We start from the raw sequence: 27,591 nt of genomic DNA, 5'->3' as shown, positions 1-27,591 counted from the left end.
AGCCACAGAATCACTAATACACCCCTGTGCTTGCGGCCCACAAAGTGTGAATTTGGGTTGTGCACCAGTTTCATACATAAAACACAGGCAGAATTTGTCCGATTTGCACCTGAAACTGGCACAACAGTCTTAGTGTATCTGCCCTCTGTCTACACCTAATGAGGATCTTGGAAATGCAGTTGTGGTTGTCACCACCCAAACTATAGACATGACCAAATTCAAGTCCTCATCACCATCCCTAAACACATACTGCTCTCAATTAGGGGCGTAAATCTCTGACCACACAAAGTTTCTTTGGCAAATGATTCAATGCAGCATTGCCAGATTATTTTGGTACAATTCAGATTTATTTGTTTAAATATACTGAATATTGCTTGTAAATTTGGTTGCCCTTCTTTTTGGCTGCTAACCTGAGTGAATGTGCCCTCTACACATTTCAGTCGAGTCACAGTGGCATTAAAGTAAGCTCTCCCTGTATGGGCACTGATAGCAGGGTGATTTATGTGCCAGTGTACCGATCAGTAATGTGTGACAGGCAGGGCACTCAAAAATAAAAGATAAATCACTGAAGAGAGAGTGAGAGAGGAGACGTGGAGATGGGGGGAGAGAGAGAGAGCGTATATGGCAACAAACCCCAGCAAAAATAGCATTGATCTGAGTTGGTGTTCTGAAGAGAGGAGCAGATGTGTTTTATGTAACACACAGCGCAGAGGAGTCTTTGAAAAATTCCACTGGGCTGGGACCGGAGAGACACCCCTTCAGGGGGCGGGGCGGTGCTCTCCTAAAATGGTGTACCGCCTGGCGGTCATTAAACTAGCCCAGCTGCATGGCCTCTACTGTTACAACAACTAGTCTGGGTGCTCTTACCTACAGTCATGGCCTGACATGATCCTATCAGAATCAGAATCGTTTAGCCAAGTACATTTTCATACAGGAGGAATTTGTTCTGTTGAGCCTTCACACAAAGACAGAGACTATAAATCATGGGACAGATATACTAAAAGTGGCGCTTTTGGGGGTGGCCAATTTGGCGGGTTATCTACTAAGAACTTCCATGCAAATGGAAAGGCACAACTTCGTAATTAGCATATGAGCAGCGCAATATAACCTTGTGTTTGGCTCACATTTTTGTATTAAAACCCATTTCCAATAAATAAGAGAAAAAAGACTTTTATCCGTGTTTCAGTTCAAACTGTGGCTCATTAGGTCGAAATAATTTCCTATTTTCTAGTTTTCAAGTTGAATGTCAAAAACAATGAGTTATTACTTGTTGAAAAAGTCTGATTTTTTTAGAGAAAATAAGTCAATATTTCAAAATAATACATCAAAAATCAGAGAAAAGTAAGTAATTATTTTTGACTTTCTGTTTTAAAACGCATGCTCATTTTCAGCTGGAAGGATGAGCTGAAGTCAGCCGCATCCACATGGTTTGAGAATTGTATGATTTTGAGTGTAAGCTCTTAGCTAAGCTCTTATTTATTTATTTATTTATTTATTTATTTAAAGAATAATGTGGTATACATGGCAGGCATACCATCAAAATAAATGTAAAAAATAAAACTCTTTAAGCTCTGAGCATAAACAACTGCAGCCATCTTAGTGTTAGAAATAAAAAAACTTTTCTCAGGCATTAAATAGAGCCAAGTCAGTATTTACTAGTCTTGGTAAATCAGGTGCTTCATAATCATCTCCTCCTAGTATTTTGCGCTTGGAGAGGGAAACTCTTACAAATGCATAAGTGATGAGCACAAAGAGTAACAACCATTTTTTTGTCTTATTACAAATGATTCTGATTATTAGCACTATTATGCTCATTTAATAAATGTTGACAGGCACTTTTTAATGCCAAAATAGTTCTTGTGATGGTGCAAAACGTAAAGTAAATCTGCCCAATTTACTGCCCAAATCTGCTCAAATCCGCAAAACATGTAATTTGACTGTGGGTATTCAAACTTTTGCACACAACTGTATAAACGTCAGCCATGCTACAGTAACTATGGGTTTAGTCCATGATGTTAACTTGATAGCTTGATAGCAACAGCTGAAGCTGGTGAAATTTCTGCTTAGCCTGTGTGTTTATCCCTACATGTTTCTACATGACAACAACTCGTCTGACAGTCTGACCTTTGACAGGTGTGCAGAATAAACATTAGAAAAGAATGACCTGCTCTAAATTTAGGTGTTTGATGAAAACGGATTTCTGAGCTACAATATCTCATTAAGTTGAATGGAATTTTTTGCCACTTGTCCAGAGTCGCAACAGTCACTATGAGCGTTTAATGCGGTGCATGGCTAGGTCAACGGTGTTGTTTTACAGTGTAAAATATACATACAAATGTAAAACAATGTTCAGGTTCAGGTGGAATTGATAGCAAGAGTGGGTTTAAGTATCAGCTACAATAATGAATAAAGAATATGAATAATAATAGTTGTTCTTACCAGCACTCATGGATAAGCCTCCGCAGCCACGGACACAGGCCTGCAAAGTAACACAGGCCAATGATCACTGTGTCAAATGAATTTTTTTTTTCTCCCTGCTACTGCATTTGGTGAAAATTTTACCAAATGTACTTCTGTTGGGGTTTGCAATGTTTACCAGTGAATAGGATGTGAGACAGAGTATAGTTACCTTTCTGGGACTGATTTGTCTGTTTGTTTCTGGTCTTGTTCAAGCCTGTGAACAAAAAAGAAAATTAGAGTGTAAAGTGTAAAGGAAAGTGTACAGGGCTAGAAGCATCTTGACTGATTTCTTTTATAATTACACACTGTGTAATAACAGCAATAGTAAAAAAAAAGCCTCTGTAATTGTTTTCAATCTGTTGTCGCGTGAGTGCTCATCACAGTACCGGTGATTGTAATTAAAAGTAGACTACAGTGTTTCAGGTGCAGCAATCCTGATTAGTGCAGCTCTTCTTACTCCAAATGCAGTTCATGAAAGGCTTAATAGCTTTCTGAAAACTTGATTTAGTTAAACAAATACTTTTTAAAAAACACATGTATTTGTCCATTTTCCAAATGTATTACCTTTTTTCCGAAGTTCAAGACTATACAAAAGAAAGAAAACTATATTGGTGCATTTTATGTAATTATGTGCTTATACAGTAAGATTAAAATGATAGGTCTGTATTATACTTTTTAAAGTCTTCAGGTGTAAATGGGAAACTTAGTCTATATTACTTTCGGAGCAACTCTCATCTATAATTACTTCCAGTCTAATCATGTTACACATTTAACTGGTGTAGCATTGGAAGTCTTGCCCAGGGACTCTTGGTTCTTTTCCGAGCAGAGAATCAAACTCTGGTCTTCTGGGTGGAGGGCAGTAGAGTTATTATATTAATTTATATTTGTGGCATGCACACGTCTCCTGGGCCCCATTGATGGCTGCGAGAGCTGCCAGGAAGGTGGGGCCCAAACCCCGAGCCTAGAAGAAACTCCGCAAAGACAGTGGGGAGAGGATTAAATCCACAAGGGAGTGGTGGACGGTGCGCAAGTCCCGAGCCCCGCCTCATATATACGTATATATGTATATAAACATGTATATACACACACATATGTACATAGTTACCTGTGTTATTGTACTGTACAGAACCGCATGACTATTCTCAACATTAAAATGAGTGCAGATGTATAAAATGATAGCAAAACTCCTGGAGAGTTTTGTGCTGCATTTGAGATTCTATGAACACTTTTGCTGTCATATTTTATGCCCCGTGGAAGCCCGTAAGAGAGAACCTTTGTGCTGTATCTTACTGTAGAAGCACACAATAAAAAAAGAGGAAATGAAATACTGTCTTAGGTAAAGTGTTGGTCAGTTGCTTTGTGCAGGACTGCTCAGTGCTGCAAACTTCCAAACCGGGAGTGAAAAGGCTGAATTTGTGTGCTTGTGTTTGAGTGGTGAGCTGGGGGTGGAGGGTTCATGGCCTCTTGTAAAGGCCAGTGGACACTTGAGCAGCACTTGAGAGTTTGCTGACCCATAAACCCCTGCGGTTTTACCTTTCTGTCTGGGTCTTGAGGCGCTCCTCATCGTACCTAAGGAAAGCAGAGACGTGCCCAGTTATCACACCGACACACACTGGCCTCAGCTCCCCTCAACACTACAGCATTGTGCTGACTGAAACCTGACACCTGCACCGGCATGCCTTCACACAACATTTCTTTGTGGCTTTCTAAGACAGAGGTCATTCAGATTTGTTTAAAAATAGATTTTTCTAGGTATTTTTTCTAAGTATTATCCAAATGTATAATATATAATTTATAATAAAGTGACAATGTAGCAGTGAAGCACTTTAACAATGAATTAAAACTTGTTTGGACCAGTAAGCATGATATCATTGGCATAATGGCCTTTAAGTCATTCATTATTATCCACAGATGTTCATCAGTGAGGATATACACTGGAGAAGGACTGCTGAATGTCCAATAAGGCCAAAGAAATTCATTCATTCATTTAAAATATTGCATAAAATATACCCTGTGAACTCTGTCATTCCCAAATAGCTTTTTCTCCTTTAGTGGATCTGTGTATGAATCGTTTTTGTTTATTTTTATATTTGTATATAAGAGATAAGATAACTGATAGATTCTGGTGTAACTTCTGTGCTCACCTTTTTAATCCTGCCAAAGTTATTTACTCTTAAACTCAAAGAAATCTGTTACTATGATAATATCACTGATGAGCCCCTGTGTTTTTCACTGTAACATTGCTGATAAGCTAAATTCTTTATTCACAAACAAAAGTTTGCAAACTCTTAATCAACCCAGTCCATCATCTTAATAGAATTTGAATCACTTCTCCAATCCTTATGTCTTATTAACTAAGAAAAGCAACCGATTTTTGAATTATTAGTTATTTTGGTCATTATATTTCTCTCTTCACTTACTAATTACTACTTGAACTAATAACAATGATGCATTTATTATACATGACATGCAGCTCGAACTGCTTCACAAAGTAAAAAAAATGCACTGAAAAACCTTTGTGTCTTAAAAAAGCAAGTAACTGTGTTGTAATAAAAACTTTGAGTTCATTGACCTTAAAATGATAAGTTACAAAAATATGTGCTCTGTTGACTTATTAGTTAAAGCTAAATTAATTTACATTTTTATTGCTGCAAAAATACTTGTTTAACTTAAAACATCCAAAAATATTTTTACAGAAGGGACTAAAACTTTGAAAAATATGAGGCTTATCATCTTATATAAAGCCAATTTTTTTATTATTAGTTATTAGTTCTCAGAGTAACATTAGTTCTTATGGGTCTGTACAAATAGAAAAAATAAAATTTATCAAGGTAGACTAAAACTTTGTATTTATACTGAGCATCCGGTGATGAGTTTGGTTGTATTTAATAGATATTTAGTTGAATGTTACTTACCCAAACCTTAAGCTTAACTTTACACACAAACCAGAACCTAAACCTAACCCTCACCCTGGTCCTAAACCTATTCTCTCATACTAATCTTAAGCCTAACACCAACACTCTTGAGTTTCAGCACATAGTTGTTAATAATGTGAACATCTACAGATAATTTATCCAAATAATGTGGTAGCAAAACAGATTGAATAATATTCCATAACACAGGTAAACAAACAAATATTTTTAATCGCACTGGCCAGCCGAATTCACAGCACAAATAAACAAAGACTACAGTGAGCCTCAGAAGTTAGCCTACATATTGATATAAATAAAGTCACTGGACATTTTAGACTTAAGCAACGTTACTGTGTAAACAGCGTTATTCACTTTATTCAGTTTTAGAACAGTGTTATGTTGCTCCCTTTACTTAATTCCTCAGAACTGTGCTAGCGAAAGTTTCTGTCCACCTTCAAAGTGTTTATTGTCTCAACAGCTCCCCTTGCTGGTGGGATGTACTCACTGCAGCACACACTCTGGAATCTGCACATGCTCCATGGGGACAATCTGAGCCAGCTCCTCCAGACTCTGCACATAGCGGATCTTATCCAGGAACTTCACACTGCAGTCAGAGAGGAGCAGTAAGTAACGATGCTTACCTAATCAAAATAATGACACATCTACAGCAATGCTGAAAAGACAGATCATATTACTCACACCCTATTTCTTCTTACCTGATGAAAGGCCGAGAAATGGCCAGAACAGTCCGAATGAACCAGGATGGGTGCGCAATGATCAGGCATTTGAGGTTCTTCCTTAACCTTGCAATAAATGCAATACAATAACATGTCAGTATAATCAACATGCAGAACACACATTTAGATATGCAAGAACAGATCCTTTCACCTGCTTCATTAAACAATGTGGTGTACGATATGCTACAGTGAAAGCCATACTAATGTAAAGGTAAAGCATTCAGGTATTGATATTACTACCTTCTATCGATCATCTGGTAGCATCTCTTGAGCCAGCTGATGCCGGGCATTCTCCTGCGCGGAGTGGCTCCATTCAGGTAGATGATCATGTAGTCTTCAGCTACTAGCAACTCCAAACTGCTAATGACATACCTGTCACAGACATGGGAATATACAGATGTGTCTAAAACCAACACATCAGCACCAATACACTATTCACGTCTTCCTTGAAAGCCTGTTCAGCACACAAAAGGAACAATGAATCAGCAGGTTAAAGAACTGGTGACTTTTTTTTGGATTTGCAAGATAAACATTGCTGTTATTTATTAAAACTGAGTTACACTAGCATGTATAATAGCATACTATAATAACAAGACTGACTATACTACACTCTTAAAAAAATCTTTAGTAAAGAGAATAGTTATATCTAGAACCATATGTTAGAGCCATCTCATACTAAATGGTTCTTTACATGGTGATTCTGCAGTTCTTGATGGAGAATGAATGTAGTTCTATGTAGCAACTAAAAGCGCTCGTCTATTATTGCAAGCTTGACATCACAACAAAACCTTTTTGGTGCTATATAGAACCTTTTTTCAAAAATGTTCTACATAGAACAATATGCAGCACATTCTGCATTCTATATAGAAGAATTCTATATAGAATTCAGGGTTCTGTACAGAACCATCCACTTTACTAAAGAACCATTGAAGAAGCATCACTTTTAAGAGAGTAGCACATACTTTTCTGCATTCTTACCAAAAGTGCTGGTGATAAATCATCTACACTGGTATTGGTGTCATACAGCAATATTAATTTTCAGTTTTAGAGAAACTTAGTCAATTGCAGTGTCTGTTCTTTGCTGGATGCTTCTAATTGTTTTGAAACAATGATTTAAAATACATGAAACTAAATAAATAACAAGTTTGCTTTCTAGAAATGTAGCTTCTGTCTGATTAATACTGTGTGAGGCTCCTTCTCTTGTAATTTAAGAGGAAAAAACAGAACAAAACAATCTAATCAAAACAAGTAATGCCAGACTTTTAGGATACTGGATTATATCCATACCTATGGAAGCCAATTCCTGCCAGGTAGAGAAGAAAAAACATTTTTTTTTCCTTCTCTGTTTCTGCCAGTAGTTTAGACTTAGTATCTTGAAAAAAAAAAGACATTTATCAAAATTATGACTTCACATGTCAAAATAATCACTTATTTTCTCAAAATATTGGCTTAGTGTGTTGAAACAATGGCTTATTTTCTTCACATATTGACTTATTATCCTAAAATAATTACTTACAGTGCTGCTTGAAAGTTTCAGAATCATAATCACTTCATTTCGCCAAGTGTGTTACACATACAAGGAATTTGTCTTGGTGAGTGCCCACACGTGTGACATGTAACATACTAAACAGATCAGACAAGCAAACAGACTGTTAACATGTATTTAACTAAGAGAGAACCTATTTTAAAAATGTAATAAATAGAATAAAGAATAATAAATAATGAATAAATATCTGTACGTATGCAGGTCTGTGTAAACATATTCTAGATGTTTGCCTGATTGTGGACTCATGAACGCCGTCATTATCCAGTGTAAGAGAGGCCTGCAGATCCTTAGATGTCACCCTGGGGTTCGTTGTGATCTAGAATATTCTACGCCTTAATCTTGAAGTCATTTTTGTTGGATGACCTCTCCAGGAAAGGGTAACACTGGTGGTGAATTTCCTCTGTTTGTACACTATCTGCCTGACAGGCAGTGAAGTCCAAACTCTTCGGAAATAGTATTGGAACCTGTTGCAGCCTCACGAGCACTGGCAACTGATTTTCTGAGGTCTGAGTTGATTGAGAAATGGCATACACTGACAAAGAAGAGACTTTGATGGTGAGGATTCAGGTTAATGTTTTTATTAATTGAGTAGGATCAGCCACACTCACATCTGATCATCATCCAATTGACTGAACCCCCTGACCCTAATTCTGGCCTATACCAACCTGATAATTCTAGAGGTTCACATGCTTTTGTCAACAAAGACATTTAACATTGGATCACTTTGTTCTATAAATGAATGAAAAACTATATCATTGTTTGTGTTGTTTGTTTAATTGGGTTCTCTTTATCTACTGTTGTGACTTAAATGAAGATCTCATCATATTTTAGGCCACATTTATGTAAAAAATCACAAAATGGTTTACAAGGGTTCACAAACACATTTTTGATATGTAATAACTGATTATTTTAGCATTGCAGTAGCATAATAATCTTGAGTTATTATTTTGACTAAACAAGTGAATATCATGAGAACGTAAGTCATTGTTTGAAGAGTTTCATTGAAAAAGGCCGCATATCCAAACAAGAACAGATTTAAAAAGAATAACTGCAGATTTAAAAAGAATAACTGCTAATTTTGTTGTCCCCTGACAACGAAATCATAAAAAAGAAAATGAATGAAAATGATATTTATTGTGTTTCTGAACAAACCCCGTCTATTTGAAGTCAATATTTTGATAACGTATGGTATTAAAATAAGTCAATAAGTCAAGAAAAAACTCAAAAACTCTTTTTTGTCCTCTACCTGGCGAGAATAGGCTTCTACAAATACAACCCAGCACAACAACAGTGACCCTACTCTCCACCAGCTGTACACAGAAAATCACTGTAGTTAAATGAACTCTTGACAGTGGTCATTCACTTCCAGCTGGCATCATCTTAAGTGTTAATTCAGCACTTATGATGCTAATGTGTAACATCAGGTGAGTGTTCTAAATGAATTTGCACTGAAGGCTGTACTGACTTGTTGGATGTGGCAGCCAAAAGTGGTACATCTCCAGTATAAAGTGTGTTTTGGCTGCCTGTGTGGGTGTTTGGGAACCAGTTTGTCTTACAAGAAGAGATTCTCCATGATGTAATGGTAGTCTGTGCAGCCGCTGTCGGGGAGGTAGCAGGCCGCAAACACGATGATGGCATTCAGGCCTTCTCCATAATAACCTGTAGAAAAGAACAAGGGTATCTGGTTAGTTGAATTGGAATTTGTTTCTAATGGCTTGTCATGTGAATTCATATCACCAGGGGGCAACATAAGTGAATTTGCTGGCCTTCCATTGCACATGGCAACTGTGCCCTTGAACTCAACACTAGACTCAGTATTGTGGGTATGTAACACTACACTCCACTTTACACTCTGGGTTAAAATGACAGCAACCTTTAGTGTTTAAACAATGCAAATGCTTTAGATGGCATAATTTGAATTGCAGTGTATTGTGTTGTGATGTATTTTTGAACCCCTAGCATGACAATGTTGAATCACAGGTCGCAGTGATGACTAGCTTGTTCATTAAAAAAATAACTAGCATGTTAGTAAGAAAAACCCCATATTCAGACATTCTAGGCTAGTCTGGGTTAACTTAGCTAACTAATTCTTAAGATCACTACAGGTACACAGAAAGATGGGGGTGCTGAGGGTACTGTGTGTACTGTTTAAATTAATGCTGCATTTTCATTACAGCATGATGAATTGCTTCCCTTGCAAACTGTAGTCCACTTTAGGGGCATGTCACTAAAACACAAGCATGTTTAGAGTCCAGAGTTACACTATGGGCAGAGTTTTAGGTGAGCTGTGCCCTGAAGGGGCCTAATGTTGTGTTTATCCTTTAAAAAGTGACATAATGTAATAATGCGCCGTCCCCTGCTCAAGTGTGCATTCAAGTGTTAAATCAGTGTGTAGCTAGAATATATGAGCCTGACAAAATTAACCACACTACATACCTGCAACCTGATTTGTTGCCATTCAGCTCATTTGCATAAAGTTTGTCCAGAAGGAAATATGGTTGTCTCTTGCCTCATTATAGCAGATAAATTATCCAAAAAATTCAAATGGAAATGTAAATTCATTTATGAAATGTCACATATATGCTGCTTAAAACTGTAGTACCACCAATTTAAAACATCTTACTGTAACCCTGGGACACTATTACATCCCTATGACTGCGCCAAAAAATTCACTATGAAAAAAAATGTTGATCTTCAGGAGACATGCACTGCATACAACCATTTAATGCTGACTTACATCAGAAAAAAACAACCTAAATTGGCAGCCACAGCTACCTTTGGTGTTCAAACAATGCAAATGCATAAAATGGCATAATTTGGATTGCAATTTATTGTTTCACGATGTATTTTTGCCTCCCAAGTATGGCAATATGGAATGGCAGACGTGTCTCCGCTAGCACTGCTGACAGGTGCAGGTTAGGTTATGTAAAATGAACATTGTCTGAAGGTACTAATGTTAGCTTACTGTGTCTGTAATTGCAAATTTTAAAGGTTAGATACATTTAAAGTGAAGCTATGGATAATCTAGAGGGATCGGTGTTGGGGTAATACAGTACAAAGCAACATGTTACACTAATAAAATTACAGTTTTTATTGTATTGTTGTTCAAATTCTTGTAAATTTAATTCTCAGCCAGTTTGCATTGTTTTCCATGCAATTACTGAATAATAAGACTTAGTATGCCTAGTATTTTAAGGGATTAAATGATGTTTTCTGTGATGGCTATTTAGACTGAACAGTACTGAAAAGACTATTGACTATTAAACCTTACAGCTAGTACAGATGTGTATGGGTTTTAAAGAGTAACTTAGAAGTAATGAGTAGTGAGATTACAAATCAAATAATTACTATTATTATTTTATAAGAAGTAATATGTAAAATAGTCTCATTGCAGTTTAAGAGAAATAATCATTTGTAATGAATTGCTTGATAAACAACTCCACACTGAAAAGGACAAATCTCAATCAATATAATTATGTTAAGCTCACGGGAATCCCTGGAGGCCAGGGGCCTGATCTGCTGCCCCTAACAACTATTGGGCTAATACATCCCTCCCCTCACAGTTATGATGGCACAGCAGATCTTATGGATGATTAGCATGTTTGGGTGAACAGTTCCGTTATTCTACCCACCACCAAAAGCTCTACTAGAGCGTTTGTATTAAAACTCAAACTGAGTAGAAAATACTTATACTGATATATTTATAGTCATAACTAGTTTTATTACACCCTAAAACTAGCTAACATTGCTGATAATTAGTGAAGTTTACATTGTGCTAATTCCCATGCTTTTATTCATTCATACATTGTGCAACCTAATTCATAGTATATTATAAATCTTCATAATATACTCCAAAGCATCCACCTACATTACATCATACTTCATTATATCCCACTTTTCACATACTTTTGGGGCAGTCGTGGGCTGGAGGTTAGGGAACCAGCCTTGTGACCGGAAAGTCGCCGGTTCGATCCCCCTGGCTGACAGTATGTGACTGAAGTGCCCTTGAGCAATGCATCTAACCCCCAACTGCTCCCCAGGCGCCATGGATAGGGCTGCCCACCACCCTGGGCAAGTGTGCTCACTGCCCCCTAGTGTGTGTGGGTGTTCACTAGTGTGTTTGTGGTATTTCACTGCATGGATGGGTTAAATGCAGAGGTCTAATTCCAATGTGTTCAGATACAGTTGGCTAAAAAGGTTCGGTTCATTTCATTTCATCAGCATCTTGGTTGAGATGTGGCAATAACTAGTCATTCCTTTATTCACTGGAGAGGATTAAGTCTTTTTGGCTGTGGGGCCCAAATAATGTAGTTATGCTACTGTTTCCATTATTCTGCCTATCACCAGAAGTCTTCACTGACCTCCATGAGTGACCACTCGCAGATAGGGCCTGATGACCTGCATGTCTATCCGGTGCTCCTTATCCCCGATGATCACAGTCCTCCACAGACGTCCTGACCCCTCTCCCTCCTCGCCCCCTTGTCCTGAACCATCACTCGGGCCTCCTTTAGCACACGCCACCGGGGTGTCATCTGTGGGAGAGCCGTCATAATTTGAATGTCAAAAGTAAAAAAAATGCTGTGGGGGCTCAGAAAAGTCCAATTGCGATTGACACCTCTGATACAAATGTGGCCTGTTTACAATTAGAGCATGAAAAAACAAGCACAAGAACTGAGTAGAATATAGTTTCACTCCATAGAAATGTAACATTATTACTGTGTTAAGTGGTGCCAGATTTAAATAATGACTAACTAAAACAATTAAACACAATAATTTTATCATCATTGTGACAAATTATGTCCTGATTTGTTTCTTTTTGCCACATCGGCCACCGACTAATTAAGTAACAATATCAGCCATTTAATCTAATTAAACAGGACTAATTATGCTCTTTGTATTGAAACAATGCAGTTGTTCTGTGTTCTTTTAGTGCTGATTATATCCTTTATATGCTCAGAAAGGTATAACGTAGTGTAATTTATTGTTCTGCTGCACTACTTTATCATTATTTAAATGCAACTACAAAATAAATTACAGGTAATCATGTAACAAATTAGATTTACATTTGATTTGCATTCTATATGGACAGGTTTGAGTTTACTCTTTTTTTAATGATAAAAAAATGGCAATTTTTTTCTATAAAAAAGACGAAAGCTTTCTCTCAAACTCAAAACGCAAAAAATATATCTTCTTCTACTTATGAACATGTATGAATGTGGAATCAAATCTAAAATCTGCAGGAATCCATTTTTCCATCTGTCCGTGCAGTGTTTCCTGTGCCTCACAACTCCAAAGCATACCAGATACATGCTCATCAAATGCTGCTCCTTTTGTCTTCAAACATGCCTTTGAAGATTGTGGCCAAAGAGTGTGATTTTTACTCCATCAGTCCAGGGCACTTGTGTCCAATATCTAGATGTTGTTTTGCATACTTCAGATATAGATTTTTCTGATGAGTGCATAGGTTTTCTTCTGATGACTCCTCCATGCAGATCATGTTTGAGCGAGCACGACCACTCCTATGTCAGCTACACATTCCTGCAGATTGTTGCTGTCATATAGGGGTTTTACTTTGCCTTTTTGGCCAGCATATGAGCAGTGCTATTTGAGAGGAATTAAATGAAAGTCTAGAGTCTGCAGTTTTAACAGGAATTCTCTGCTTGATTCAATGAACTCAGAGTGAGAAATTATTAATATAAAATCCCATCATGCTTTGGTAATGACAGCAACTTTTAAGGGTTATCCAGCATAACCAAAAAAGTCATATGCCACAAAACATTCATATATATCTGTCAATTCTTCTATTGTGTGGAGAAAACTCAATGCTATGGGTCTGAAAGGATGTGTAGCTGTCAAGATGCCATTACGGAGGAAAGGAAATAGACAAAAAAGAAGTTGCTGGTGTTCTCTAAACAGTGGACTGACCATCCCAGAGTCCAGACCTCAACATCCCTGAATGTGTTTGGGATTGCTTTGATTGTAAGAAGCGGAAAATGCAACCAGCTTCTTAGACTAAAGTTTGGAGATGTGGAAAAACATCCCTGCAGATTTCTTTGACAAAATCAAGCAAGTCTCCTGAAAATAATGGAAACTGTAATAAAGGCAAAAAGTGGACACACAAAATACTGAAAAAATTAGTTCAGTTATTGATGCATCTGTGTAACTTCCTATTAAATGTATGTTTTCTGCTTATGCTGAAAAATGAATATCTTGTCCTTAATGGCTGTTTTGACTAGTAAATAAATAAATGACAAGTGGTCTTTCTTATTTGCACATATATTATCGTAAAGGTCATACATTTCTACATGTTCATAATATGAAATCACCTCAGGGGAGTAGTGGGCCTTATTTTAGGCTGCTGTAGAATCAATTCCATACATGTACATACACATGAACACACATAGGGCATGCATGACCTCCATAAAGGTTAAAGACCCAGCTCTCTGTACAGGAGCAGCTCTGTTTACATGGGCCTCAGGCTGGCGAGACTGGTCCTGTGGAACCATGTGATCATGTTATGTTTTTGTTTTTGCATGTAGTGGACGTTTCGACAGTGTTGCTGTTGTGACCTGCTATTTTCAACCTTGTTTATATGTGTCAGAAAAAACGGAGTCTGTTTTAGAATGCCCTTTGACATTGTACTGACCTTCCCACTCCAGCTCGTTGCCATTGGTGATGAACTCCAGCGAATCAGTTTCGTCTGGTGTGTCAATGTCATCTACGTTGATGTCCAGGTCGTCAGGTGTGTCCAGGAAGTCATCTGAGAGGATGGACCCTTCACTCTGGTCCAGAGACAGGTTAATGTCTGGGGCGACCAGCGTCCGGCGCTTCCTTTGTGCTGCTGAGCCTCCATGGCCTCCATGCAGGGAGCCAGGAGGTGCTGAAACAGAATAAAACAGGGTGCAGTTTACATTTTAATTGTTTTAAAACTGTAAAAACAAAAACTTCATACTGATTAAGACCTACAGTCAGTGGATCATGGAACTGAACTTTTACTGTGATCTTACTTTGATTTCTCATTCTGAATGTACACTGTGGTGCCAGTATAGCATCTAACAAGTGACTTGTTAGCAGGTCCTCTTAACTCTTACAAAAGGCATTGACTGCAACCATCTTGCATGCACACCATGTTTAAGATCTATCCACAAATTTTCAATGATGTTGAAGACTGCGTTTCTTGCAGTAATTAATAGTGGATTTTGAGAGATGTTTTGAATCACTGCCCTGTTGTCAGCCTCTTTTCAGCTTCAGCTCCTTGACTGACTGTGTCACATTTGTGTCCAGACAACCACAAAGCTTAATAGATACACCTCCATGCTTAACATATGGCAAGGTGTTCTTTTCATCAAATGCTGCTCCTTTTTTACACAAGCATATCTCTGGTAATTGTGGCCAAAGAGATCCATATTTACTTCATCAGTCCATACCACCTGTCTCCAATATGCCTCTGGCTCATCTAGATGTCTTTTGCATACTTCATACGTTTTCCCTTTTGTGATTAGGTTGCAGGGACAGTTTCCTTCTTTCCTCTTTAATGCAGATCATGTTTGTGCAAGCAATGCTGCATAGCAGAACAGCCCACCAACACTTGTACCAGTGAAACCTTCCTGAAGGTTGTTTGTTGTGATATGGAGGTTTTACTTTACTTAGAGCTGGAGTTTTTTGTGAAATGGCCATTTTGTCATCAGCAGGACATTCAACCCTGTTTCCAAAAAAGTTGGGATGCTAGGCAAAATGTAAATAAAAATTTCAGTGATGGGCAAATCATTCAAACATTTAAACATTTCATTTAAAATAGTACCAAGACAACATATCAAATGTTGAAACTGTGAAGTTTTTCTGTTTTTTTGAAAAATATAATCTCATTTTGAATTTGATGCCAGCAGTATATTTCAAAAAAGCTGGGACAGTGACAACAGAAGACTGGTAAAGATGTGTAATGCTAAAAAATCTCACAACTAATTAGGTTAATTGGCAAATTGTCAGTAACATGATTGGGTTTAAAAAGAACATCTCAGCCTTTCAGAAGTAGAGTTGGGGAGGGGTTCACCACTCTGTGAAAATCTATGCAGACGAATAGTGCAACAATTCAAGAATAACGTTTCTCAACATGAAATAGCAAAGAACTTTGGGGATTTAAACATCTACAGTACATAATATCATTAAAAGCTTCAGAGAGTCTGGAGAAATCTCTGTATGTAAGGGACAAGGCCAAAAACCAATACTGGATGTGATCTTCGGTCCTTCAGGTGGCACTGCATTAAAAACAGATACAATTCTGTAGTGGAAATCACTGCATGGGCTCAGGAACACTTCCAAAAACCACTGTCTAAACCTCGTTGTATCCACAAAGGCAAGTTAAAACTCTACCATGCAAAGAAGAAACCATATGTAAACTGCATCCAGAAACTCTGCCGCCTTCTCTGTGTTCAAGCTCATGTAAGATGGACTGAGGGGAAGTGGAAAAGTGTCCTGTGGTCTGACAAATCAACATGTGAAATTTTTTGGAAATCATGGATGCCGCATTTTTCAGGCTAAAGAGGAGAGGAACCATCTGGCTTGTTATCAGTGCACAGTTCAAAATCCAGCATTCGTGATGGTATGAGGGTGCTTTAGTGCACATGGCATGGGTGACTTGCACATCTGTGAAGGCACCATTAATGTTGAATGATATACATACAGGCTTTGGAGCAACTTATACCACCATCCAGATGACATCTTTTTCAGGGATGGCTTTGCTTATTTCAGCAAGACAAAGTCAAACCATATTCTATGTGTATTACAACAGCATGGCTCTGTAGTAAAAGAGTCTGGGTGCTAAACTGACCTGCCTGCAGTCCAGATCTGTCACCCATTAAATAGCTTTGTTGCATTATGAAACGAAAAATACAACAAATGAGACCCCAAACTGTTGAGCAGCTGAAATCCTATATCAAGCAAGAACAGGAAAACATTTCACTTTCAAAACTACAGGTATTGGTCTCCTCAGTTCCCAAATGCTTACAGACTGTTGTTAACAGAGGAGGTGATGCAACACAGTGGTAAATGTGCCCCTGTCCCAACTTTTTTGAAACAGGTTGCAGGCATCAAATTAAAAATGGGCATGTATTTTTCAAAAAACAATAAAATTTCTCAGTTTCAATATTTGATATGTTGTCTTTGCACTATTTTCAATTAAATATAGAGTTTAAATGATCTGCACATCACTGCATTTTGTTTTTATTTACATTTTGCACAGCGTCCCAACTTTTTTGGAAACAGGATTGTACTTTGTAGTCCATTTTGGGAAATCTAATATAAAGAACACTGTTTCTGTCTTTTACTGTCAGTTAATTTGTATATAATTTGGCATGTTGCGCTGCACAAACTGTAATATGCAGCACCGGCATTTCACTGTTAACCGATATTTTTAATGCAAACAGCAGGGGGCAATCTAATCCCCTATAAGATCAGCTACATTTCACATTCAATAAAAATCAAACATGACCACAACATTTCAAAAGTAAAGAACCTCCACATGATGTAAAGGTTCTATACCAATTAAAGGTTACTATGTGCAAGGCAAGAACCTTTTTTTTAAAGTGTAGGTTACTGACGTGTGATTTTGGAGCTACTCACAAGTTCTGTTGTCAGTAAGGCCGTCTAAGTCTCCATCCTCTGGCAGAGGCCTGGATAGACACAGTGTGAAGAGACATTGCAGAATAAATCACTAAATTACACTGTGAAATGTGCAGCTTCAGCACAGATCCACAAATAAGCACAGCATTCCTCATCATTTCTGGAGGAACTGCTAATGCCAGCGAAAACCTCAGGGCAAGCTGTTTGGCACCGTGCTCTTTAGTTTGGAAAACCACAATGACATGTCATCCATTTTTAATGAAATAACTGTACTTTGTCTATGTGGTGCAAATTCGTATCCATTGTGCACTTATTCTCTGCCTCATTCAGAGCAGTGTTTCAGAAAGGCCTACAGTGGACGACCGGCTAAGTCAGCACAAAAACCATAGCACTATCCACCTTAGGAACAATAGATGTTTCCTGAAGAATGTATGTCTTTGGAAAGAAAACAGGCAATTACTGTATCACCCCTCAGCATCCCCAGTGTTGGTGTGTGTTTATAAGCATGTACAATAGGCTGCGGATTGTAGCCTCTGTCTCTGGGGACATGCACCCCTCTGTTCACTCCACTTGTTCTGTCACTCTGTAATTAGCAAGGTCTTAACCACTGTAATATCACAGCAAGGACTGTTTAATGATGGGGTACAAGGACACTTGTACTAGTGTCAGAGAAACAAGCAATAGAAACTGATAATTCAGATCAGAGAGATGTGCTATTCTTTACTAGGCTACTAGACAGGCATTACTAGGCCTGTACGTAGTAATTAGCTATGATAGCATGATGTTGCAAACTCTGTCAGCTCGGGTCAGCATTAAAAGAAAGGTACTTACTGCATTATTCATTATTCATGAAAAAAAAGATAATAGCACAATGTTGTATTCACTGACAGCTCAGGTCAGCATAAAAAGATGAGTGTTTACTGCATTAGAGACCTTTAAACAGAAAATGGCAATCAAAGTGTTTTGTTATTTCTATGTACTGGGGCATAAAATGCATAAATGCATGATAGTGCATCCATTTGAAGGTGGCAGTTTAACCCCTTCCCAGACTTATGGCATACTAAGGCTTATTATTCAGTAACTACATGGATTATGATGCAAACTAGCTGAGCTCTTCTTAGATTATAGAAGTGTGTAATGAAACTTTGGGCCCACAAGTGGACCTTGGCCATTTAAGGGGAAATCATATAATCAACTAAAAAAATATTCAATAATAAACAAGGAACTCTTTTTTTCTACATTCACTTTTTTTTATTTTTTTTTTAAACTTATTAATTTAAATTATTCCGAAACAATGGAATCAAAATGGTAAAACTAGAGATTTCATGATGTATTGAAATGTTGGTTATAAAAAGAAAGTTCTTGTTTGGTCCTAAAATCTGATCTGAGCCTTGTTTTGTATTAATGCTCTGTTAAATTATTTGCATTTATGACTGTTGACAGATGAGACCAGGCATCAGCATGTACAAGAGGTAAATGGTCCAAAACGTTACTTAACAAACCCTACTTAACAGAAAGCTTTAGTGGAAAATCTAATATACACAATTTTACATATACTCCAGATTTAGTCATTCCTCTGAGACGGATTTGGAGTCCAAATTTTGCTTCTTCAGTTTAAAACTGGAGTGGCAAGGTTAACATTGCCAACACTAGAACTCAATAGTCTCCCAAATAGCCAAAATCTTTTCTGGGAAAATATATCACCAAAACTTTTTTCAATCTCCTCAAACCAGGTCTTTGTTAAGGTTGTGCAGACTTGTTGACATGGTTTAGGGTATAGTGTAACTTACTGTGAGCTATAAAAATGGACACAGAAAACCTGAGAATCCAGATAACCATCTAAAAATATGAGATTTAGAAAAGGGAAAAGAAATGTGTTTTATGCTTATAGCTCTGATTTCTCTGACAATGTCCAGATTGTTATGACAAAGTGCCTTCACAGGCCCTCTAAGGACCACTGGCTCCCCCTCAGTATAGGCCTGGGGACCACCAAAGGGTGATTTGCAGCCCAGTGGTTGAGAAACCCTGCTTTACATCACATTGGCAAGTCTGTGTGACCTTAATGAAGACCTGGATGTGGATTGAAAGATGTTTTGGTGCTGTATTTTTACAGAAGTGATGTGGGCTATTTGGGTGACTACTGAGTTCTAGTGTTTGCTAACTGGAGCCACTTAGTCTAGTAGCTCCAGTTAGCAACATCGGCAATTTTAGTCTAATAGCTCCAGTTCTAAACCATAGGAAACAAAATTTGGACTCCAAACATGGATCAATGTGTTGGCTGATTAAGATGTGTGATACCATTTGTTCGATGCTATCAAAACACAGGAAAAAGAGGAGCTAGCAGAAAATAGCATTTATAATGTTTGCAATTATATGACAAAAGTTTATGAAAAGACTCCTATAATGTAATGATTGATGATGGTCGCTTGGCAATGAAAGCCTTCTTGAATCTCCATTTCTTGGTAGAAATCTTCATTTCTGGAAATTTGTTTATTGTGATTATTATTAATATCAAATTATTTATTGAATATATGGATATTTTATCATATTGTGTGTTGTCACCATTTTATAAAAGCAAGCTAAGCCATGCATGTAGTGTGTTAACCTCGGTTAACATGGTATTTTTAAAGGACCCATATGGAAAACTGACATATCTAACTTTTTTAAAATAACAGAGATTGATCTGGTATGTAAACAGTGTTAGTTTCAAAACATAGCATTCACTCCCCAGTCTATACATGGACACTAAGCTGTAAAATAGCCAGTTTTGAATTGATTGTTTTCGTGATGAATGCTTAACTAATGTAGCTTTCGTGGTGTAGCTAAAACTAATTTACATCTCAGCTCTACTCAGCTTACAGCAGTTTAGCTCCACCCATTTATCTCACTGAAGTTATAAGGAGTGTTTCATTCCAGGCTCCTTTTTGAGTGAGGCACAATACAGGGCAACTAATCAGAACAGAGCTCATTTACATATATCAGTCTTAAAGTCAAATCAAAATAGCCTGTTTAATTCTAAAGGATAATAAGAGGTTGGATGATGATCATATATCATTGTGTGGTCAGTTAACACAACTATGACACACCCTTATTCTATAAACTAAAAAAGTTGATAATATAGCATAATTATGAACTATAATAGTGAAGTGAAGACTCATCTGTGGACTTAATTTTAGCACTTAAATGAATTCTTGGCCCATTATCACAGAATGTATGAGGTTTCAGCAGAATCTATTTCATTTCTAAAATGTGTGATGAAGACACGTCTGCAGGCACTAATGGATTAAATCAATCCTAAAGACATATTAATTCATTTCTTCTTGTGACCCGCTTTTGCCTCTTGGTACATTCTTTGCATTCTCACCAGTTTGTTGGCTGTTGTGGGGAAATGTCATCACTCGATGACCTCATCTATGACTATAAACTATAATGCATGTCCAACTTCATACAACACTGCTCATCCACTTCCTCCATGTGTTTACAGAGGCTTACGGCAATGCTGCAAGCTTTTAGCATCCTCCTTTCTGCTCATGTGACCCAGAAGATCGCCTGACTCCAGCCTCATTACACTACAGTACACGTGCCCTGTCCACCTCACTTACATTATGAATCACATGTTTCGGATTCTGTTTTCATTAATTACACGTTCTAGGCTAACAACAGTATTAGTTTATGTCACGGTGGCTGTTTTGGACAATATTTCACAATGTTGAAATACAAAAGTAGCAACCTGAAAAACATGACTCATGTTCTAAAACACCTCTCTCTGCCTGCAGAAATGGATTTCGTGGATGAGTCATATGAGAAACTCATGAATATTCTCATGACTAAGATCCTTCCTTATCTTTCCTACATGCAGTTTTTAGTTAGTTTAGTTTAGTTTCTTGCTATGAGCGGTACAATTTGTATGCAAAAGTGAACAGGGGGTCAAATTACATGTTATGTTGATTTTCTAAGTGAAAATAAGTTAACACATCTTCTACAGTGAACAGAGTTTAATATGGCATTTTCTACAAATATCAGTGCACAATTTCTGTTTATTTGCTGTGTTTAACATACTGGAAAAAAAATTAAATGTAAAATATATTATGTGCCATAACTTTTGCACAGGCCACATTTAATGTTTTATTTTTCCCACTATGTTAAATACAGCAAATAAACAATAATTGTTTAATTAAAATGTGCAGAAGTGTGTTCTCTGTGAAGAATGTGTTAACCCCTAAATGGCCAGGAACCCCCAGCAGGCCAAAAATGTTATTATACACCTCTATAATCAAAGGAAAGCTCAGCCCGTTTGCATTGATGTCCCTGCAGTTACTAAATAATAAGACTTAGTATGTAATAAGCCTGGGATTTTAAGGGGTTAATTTATTGTTAACTGAAAAATGACCAAAACATGCAATTTGTCAAGGGGTGGGCAAACTTTTGTATATAACTGTGCATGCATATTAATGCATAATTAATTGGGTTGTGTGAGGACTTCTGAATGAGGTGCTGCTTTGAGACTCCAAGTGATTAAAAATGGCTCTGCTTGGCCACTTTATGAGGTTCACTATATACAGTATGTGTTCAGTCACAGACTGCAGCCCATATGTTTTCATGTGCAAATTGATGTTTCTAATAAAGTGGGCACTGAGTGCAGAGTGCAATAATACATGTAATAATACTAATAATACTGGTGCAGGTCTTGTGCTATGAAGGAATCTGTAATGTCATCATAGATTTGAAGCATTTACTTTGTGCTGTTTTGGACCAGTACCCATTCTGTGAAGATCTGTAAGGAAGTTAAAGTTAAAATAAGTTTAAATATTTTCCTGATACGTTTTCTGATATAAAATAGCAGTGTCCATCGAGTGTCAGGTTGCCACATCAGCTAAAATTATAGCTAGGATTAAATCAAGTCATTCAGTGTTATGAGTGCTACTGAAGAGCCAGCATAACAGCCAACAGTGTAATACAGCCATAGGCTCTTCTGGGTCATTGGATGATAGCATCAGTTCAAACATCTGCCCTCCTAATGTTTAACCCGAATTGCCATCAGTGACCTTAAGCAAACTTAAGTGTTTCCAGCTAACTTAAGTGTCAGCAGAACTGAAATTTCTGGAGCATGCTCTTACCGAGGGAAGTCTTCATCCTGCCACTCATCCTTCACCTCCAGGTTTTCCATGCGGAGAGTGGCCTCTGTCGTGCCCATTCCCCTGTCTGGAGGCTCAGCCAGGCCGCACTGCAACACACACAACAAGTCTGGTGCCCTTAAAGTCTTCATCAACAGTTCAGCATTGATTCAACTTTGAAATTCATGGAACTAAATTTTAAGGTGATGAAAAAATGGCTGCTGGAACTGTATGTAATAGATGGAGGTGTAGTCTGCAATTAGACTAAAGCCAATGCAGGCTTACTGTAAAGAAACATGGCTGAGGTCTAGGTTTGGACTTGCAATACCAGCAGTGATTCACCACCAAAAAATCCTTCTCAGTCTAGGCTTTGACTTAATTTATGTCTGGGAAACAAGCCCACTGGTTATGTTTCATAATACACATCCATGACAATCTCTACTATAGCTTTTACATCAGCATTGTAAAAAGTCTGACTAATTACAATAATAGTATTTATTGAGTCCTTTCACAATAAGTCTAATGCATATGGTACAGTCGGATACCACACTTCACTTAGTTCATTTCTAATCAAAACGGCCAGTAAGTTATTAATTTTTTTTAGTGTCAGAAAATGTCAGTGATGTTCAGGTCTGGTCTCTGGGGTGGCCAGTCCATTGTTCTGAGAACACCAGAAGCTTCTTTGTTTGCTTTGCAAGTTTTCTTCTTTTTGTCCATTTTCTCTTCTCTGTAACAGCTTCTTGACAGCTGCACATCCTTTCAGACCCATAGCATTAAGTTGTCTTCTCACAGTGGAAGGATGGAAGGAAACTCCTGTGGATTTTTCGGATCTGAAGCAAAAGTAGAGCTTGATTTTCTCCTCTCTCTCAAAGACGAAAGCTTTAAGTACTGCTTATCTGATGGTGACAGTTTTGGTGAAAAATGACCAACGTGTAGTTAATGGCCGTTTTGATTTGGAAATAAATAAATAAATAATGTTCTCTGGCTTTTGTACAGTACCATAGATCACAATTATGGTTAACAGTAGCACAGAGTCATTTGTGGTGGATATCTATCAGCAAATATTTGAATGTTGCTCCCCCAAAGCTACCAACAGATATGAATAAGGAACAAGCCTAACACTGGTCTGAGAATGAGTCATTCTGGCCATGCAAAACAGTGGTTCACAGTCCATTAGTTCAGTCCACATCAGTGGTTCTGATGTTGCTTATGGCTACATGACTTGGATCATGTGGAAATGGAATAATAAGTAAGTACAATGCCTCAGGCTTTATAAAGAAAATAGCTTCAGCCCACAGCCAAATATTTTGATATTAATAAACCTGGTATTGATATAGTCTTGTTATAGTCCTCATAGCAGGAAATAACTCAAAAGTGTTTGAGTGAGTAACAGTGAAACAAGCATTGACACAAATTGTCATTAAATGAAGTTTTTGAGATATTGCAAACAATTCTTTTCCACTAAGCATCTTCACACTGTTGTGATAGTTCAGTGAAAAATCTAATTTTCACTCTTACCCAAATGTGTAGTGCCTATAAAAAGTATTCACCCCTTAGAGGATTTCATGTATTATTTCAAAGAACTTGAATCACAGCAGATTTAACTAGGTTTTTTTCCACACTAATCAACAGAAACAAACTCTTTCATGTGAAAGTGAAGACAGATCTCTGCAAAATGATATAAATTAATTCCAAATTTAAAACACAAAGTATCTGATTGTATTCACCCCCATCAATTCAGTATTTAGCAGATACACCTTTGGCAGCAATCACAGCATCTGTGTGGATAGGTTGTTATCAGCTTTGCACATCAAGCTCTGTCAGGTTGCATGGGGATTGTGAGAAAACAGGCTTTTTTAAGTTCAGCCACAAAATCTCTATTGGATTGAGATCTGGACTCCAAGACATTAACATTGTCATTTTTAAGCCATTCCTGCATAGCTTTGGCTGTTTGCTTGGGGTCACTGTTGTGCTGGGATACAAATCTTCTCCCAAAGCTGAGATTCCTTGCAGACTACAGTGAGGTATGAGGCATGAGGTTATCCTCTGGGATTTCCTTGTATTTTGCTGCATTCTACCCTCTACCCTCCCCCACAAGCCTCCCAGGGCCTGCTGCAGAGAAGCATCCCCACAGCATGATGCTGCCACCACCATGCTTCACGGTGAGGATGGTGTGCGAAGGCATTTAGTCTGATAACCGAAAAACCGTGAAAGACTTGTCTGTTTCTATTAATTAGTGTAAAAAAAAAAAACTACAATCAAATTAAATCTACTGTGATTCAATATTCTATGACAATAAAACTTGAAAACGTCAAAGGGGGTGAATACTGTAGTTGATTGGCAAAGACAAGTTTGGTGTTTGAAGTTTGCTTATTTAGTTTTGCTATGAGGCTAAAGTAGCTAACAAGTCATAGAAGCTTATACCTCACTGGTTATCATTGTGCAAACAGCAGGACTGAATCATCACACACTTGCCTCAAACCACACTGTCTTGTTAAGCAATCAAACAGACTTGCTTATGTGGCTTCTGACACAGATGGCTATATGGCAGAGGTGCCCAATGCTGGTTCTGGAGATCTACCATCCTGGAGAGTTCAAATCCAACACAACTGGCTCAAATATTCAGATGCCTCTGGAGGCCTTGATTTCATGGATCACGTGATAGATCAGGGTGCTAGAAATCCACGATCAGGATTGAACACTTCTGCTGTATGGCATACTGGTATCTTTAAAAATGGAGAATTCAACAGTAGCAGCACAGACTTCAATATCTAGACTTCAATACCAATCTTTGAATTTTTTTTGACATTGTCTTTTAAATTGCAAACCGAAACTGGGTGTGGGGTGTGACTTGCTGGATTTAGTATGTTTACTGACCACAACAGCCTGCAGAATATTCAAGAAGTGTTAATGCTAATATCATGCTTACAGAATGTGATTTGAACAGCCAATCACAAGTCTAGATTTTTAACAAGCATGCTAACGCTTAGGTATCAAAATTTGCATTAAATGACAGATATTTTCAATACTTTGCAGTATTATCTATAGTAATATTCTAATAATTCACTTGATACCATAAAAGTATTGAATTTCGATGTCCAGTGCTAATCACAGCCACATAATTTCATAATCACAAGCAATGCAGTGTTAGAGACCACCAATTTTGTTTATTTAATTTCCACTCAAAATGGCCACTAAGTACAAGTTATTCATTGGAAACATATAATTAACTGAAAATTACACAGAAGCCTCAACAACTAAACATAATATCACATCTATCAGTATTTAATTTTCCACTCTTTACTTTTGTCCACAGTACTGTGACTTTAATGCTTCCAATCTTAAAACCAACCAATTCCAGTTGTGTCCTCCCACCTCAGCTGCCTTCAACACTTCTTTTTAATGTGCATCTAGAATGACTAAAGGAGATACTTCTGAGGAGATTAGATAATCCACTTGCATAAGGAAGGAGAGAGAGGAGAAAATCAAGCTCAACTCTTGCTTCATATCTAAAAAAACTACAGGTGTTTCTTTCTGTCCTTCCACTGTGAGAAGACAACTCAACACTCTGTCTGAAAGGGTGTGTAGCTGTTAAGAAGTATTTACTGAGAAAAAGAAACAGATAACAAAGAAGAAAAAATGCAACTGAATACCAAAATTGGACATCAGAAATGTGGAGTAAGGTTTTATGGACTGATGAGTGCAAATTTGTAATTAGGATTAATTTGATTGCGAGAAGCAGAAAATGCAACCAACTTCTAAGACTGAACTTTGGAGGTGTGGAAAAAAAATCCCTGCAGATTTCTTTGAAAAACTCAAAGCAAGTCTCCCCAAAAGAATGTAAGCTATAATAAAGTCAAAGAGTGGACACACTAAATACTGAAAACTATTATATTATATGTAGTTGTTGAGGCTTCTGTGTAATTTTCTGTTAAATATATGCTTGCTCCTTTTTTCCTGATGCTGAAAAATAATAACTTGTACTTAATGCTTGTTCTGACTGGAAATTAAATACATGAATGAGTGGTCTCTGACTTTTGCAAGTAAAGGGACTAAATTCTAATAAAACTGGCACATGCACTGTGCTGCTCATCTTTGAGGCCTTCACTGGGTGCTAATGGACATGTCAGCCGGACAGGAGGAGATTAGTGAGTGTGGAGCGACAGCACAGATGTCATCAGTCTGTTCAGCAGCTGTGCTCATCACCCACGCGCCAAATATTAACAATACGTCTGCACATGCTGACGATGCAGTGAGCTACAGTTAGACCAATGTAAGCAACACAGTAGGTAGAGTAACTGAACTGTTGCTCTCTCTAATACACCCGAAAACAATCACTGCACTTCAAAGCTGGAACTGATAGCATTATACTAAGGAGTAGGTATGGCACCATTAGGTTTAGCAGGAGTTAATGTGACAGGACGATGATCTTGGAATGCGTAGCAGACACAGAGGGGCGTGTATTCTGCAGCTGGGAGAGGACTGTGCACAAGACAGAGAGAATAACACACAAGTGCAAATGGAGCTGAGCTACAGTCCGGGGTCTTCCAGCAATAAATGGAAAAAGACACTAATTAGTTGGATTAAATGGAGCATTGAATGTGAGTTAATCAATAAAGAACTGGCACAACGGGAATACCAGAGCAAACAGACTGGCTGCCCAGTTTGCAAATGAACGCTTCGCCAGTCCACACCAAATCACGCGTATATAACACAATGATAACCACGAAAATGATACGCTTAAAGAATACTCACCGCAGAATAAGTAGTGTCTCTACGTGAGCTATGTTATCCTGCTGTTTTCTCTCCGCTCACTCGCTCAGGTTTGGGCTTGCTCCTTTGTCAGCCGGCATCCTCTTAAATCCATAATGTTCCACTGTAGGAAGAGGAAGTCACCAACACTATGTCTCTCTTCCTTTTTCCTCCTCTCTCTCTGATTCTCTGGCCAGGAAAAGACAGCTGGTGGCTGGCACTCACAAGTAGTGGCTCCTTTCCCTTGGGCTGGTGCAGACAAAGACGGGTGCAGAATTAGGGTGGGTGTGTGATTGGGTAAGAAGATGACTGCGTAATGTATCATCAGTGCTCTCTGAGGTGACTAGATCCTCTGCAACTAGATTGTTAGCAACTAGATCCTCAATAACTAGATCCTCAGCAAGTACTTACCAACTGTATGCTCAGTGACTAGGGCCTGAGCATCTAGATTC

At 37.9% G+C, this 27,591-nt stretch overlaps 2 protein-coding genes across 3 annotated transcripts in view; one reads left to right on the top strand and one right to left on the bottom strand.

The window, feature by feature from the left end:
* cplx4c (complexin 4c) overlaps positions 1-27,591 on the top strand; it is a 67,690-nt gene that overhangs the window by 21,022 nt on the left and 19,077 nt on the right. For both annotated transcript variants that reach the window (XM_036556812.1, XM_036556811.1), the window contains exons 3-4: positions 5,851-5,995; positions 9,396-9,478. In XM_036556812.1, coding sequence (XP_036412705.1) covers positions 9,434-9,478 — 45 coding nt within the window. In that variant the 5' untranslated portion in view covers positions 5,851-5,995; positions 9,396-9,433. The remainder of the gene's footprint in view (positions 1-5,850; positions 5,996-9,395; positions 9,479-27,591) is intronic.
* The window catches only part of atcayb (ATCAY kinesin light chain interacting caytaxin b), a 32,141-nt gene that overhangs the window by 2,174 nt on the left and 2,376 nt on the right, over positions 1-27,591 (bottom strand). Inside the window, exons 2-13 of the mRNA XM_036556808.1 lie at positions 27,143-27,388; positions 22,391-22,497; positions 17,274-17,323; positions 14,302-14,535; positions 12,017-12,187; positions 9,212-9,314; positions 6,350-6,481; positions 6,089-6,175; positions 5,878-5,976; positions 3,994-4,029; positions 2,630-2,674; positions 2,440-2,479 (exon numbers count right to left, since the gene is read on the bottom strand). Coding sequence (XP_036412701.1) covers positions 2,446-2,479; positions 2,630-2,674; positions 3,994-4,029; positions 5,878-5,976; positions 6,089-6,175; positions 6,350-6,481; positions 9,212-9,314; positions 12,017-12,187; positions 14,302-14,535; positions 17,274-17,323; positions 22,391-22,467 — 1,068 coding nt within the window. The 5' untranslated portion in view covers positions 22,468-22,497; positions 27,143-27,388 and the 3' untranslated portion in view covers positions 2,440-2,445. The remainder of the gene's footprint in view (positions 1-2,439; positions 2,480-2,629; positions 2,675-3,993; positions 4,030-5,877; positions 5,977-6,088; positions 6,176-6,349; positions 6,482-9,211; positions 9,315-12,016; positions 12,188-14,301; positions 14,536-17,273; positions 17,324-22,390; positions 22,498-27,142; positions 27,389-27,591) is intronic.

Source organism: Colossoma macropomum, unplaced genomic scaffold (assembly GCF_904425465.1).
Source record: "Colossoma macropomum unplaced genomic scaffold, Colossoma_macropomum, whole genome shotgun sequence".
In the NCBI taxonomy this organism is placed as follows: domain Eukaryota; kingdom Metazoa; phylum Chordata; class Actinopteri; order Characiformes; family Serrasalmidae; genus Colossoma; species Colossoma macropomum.
This window is presented reverse-complemented; position numbering and strand designations above follow the sequence as displayed.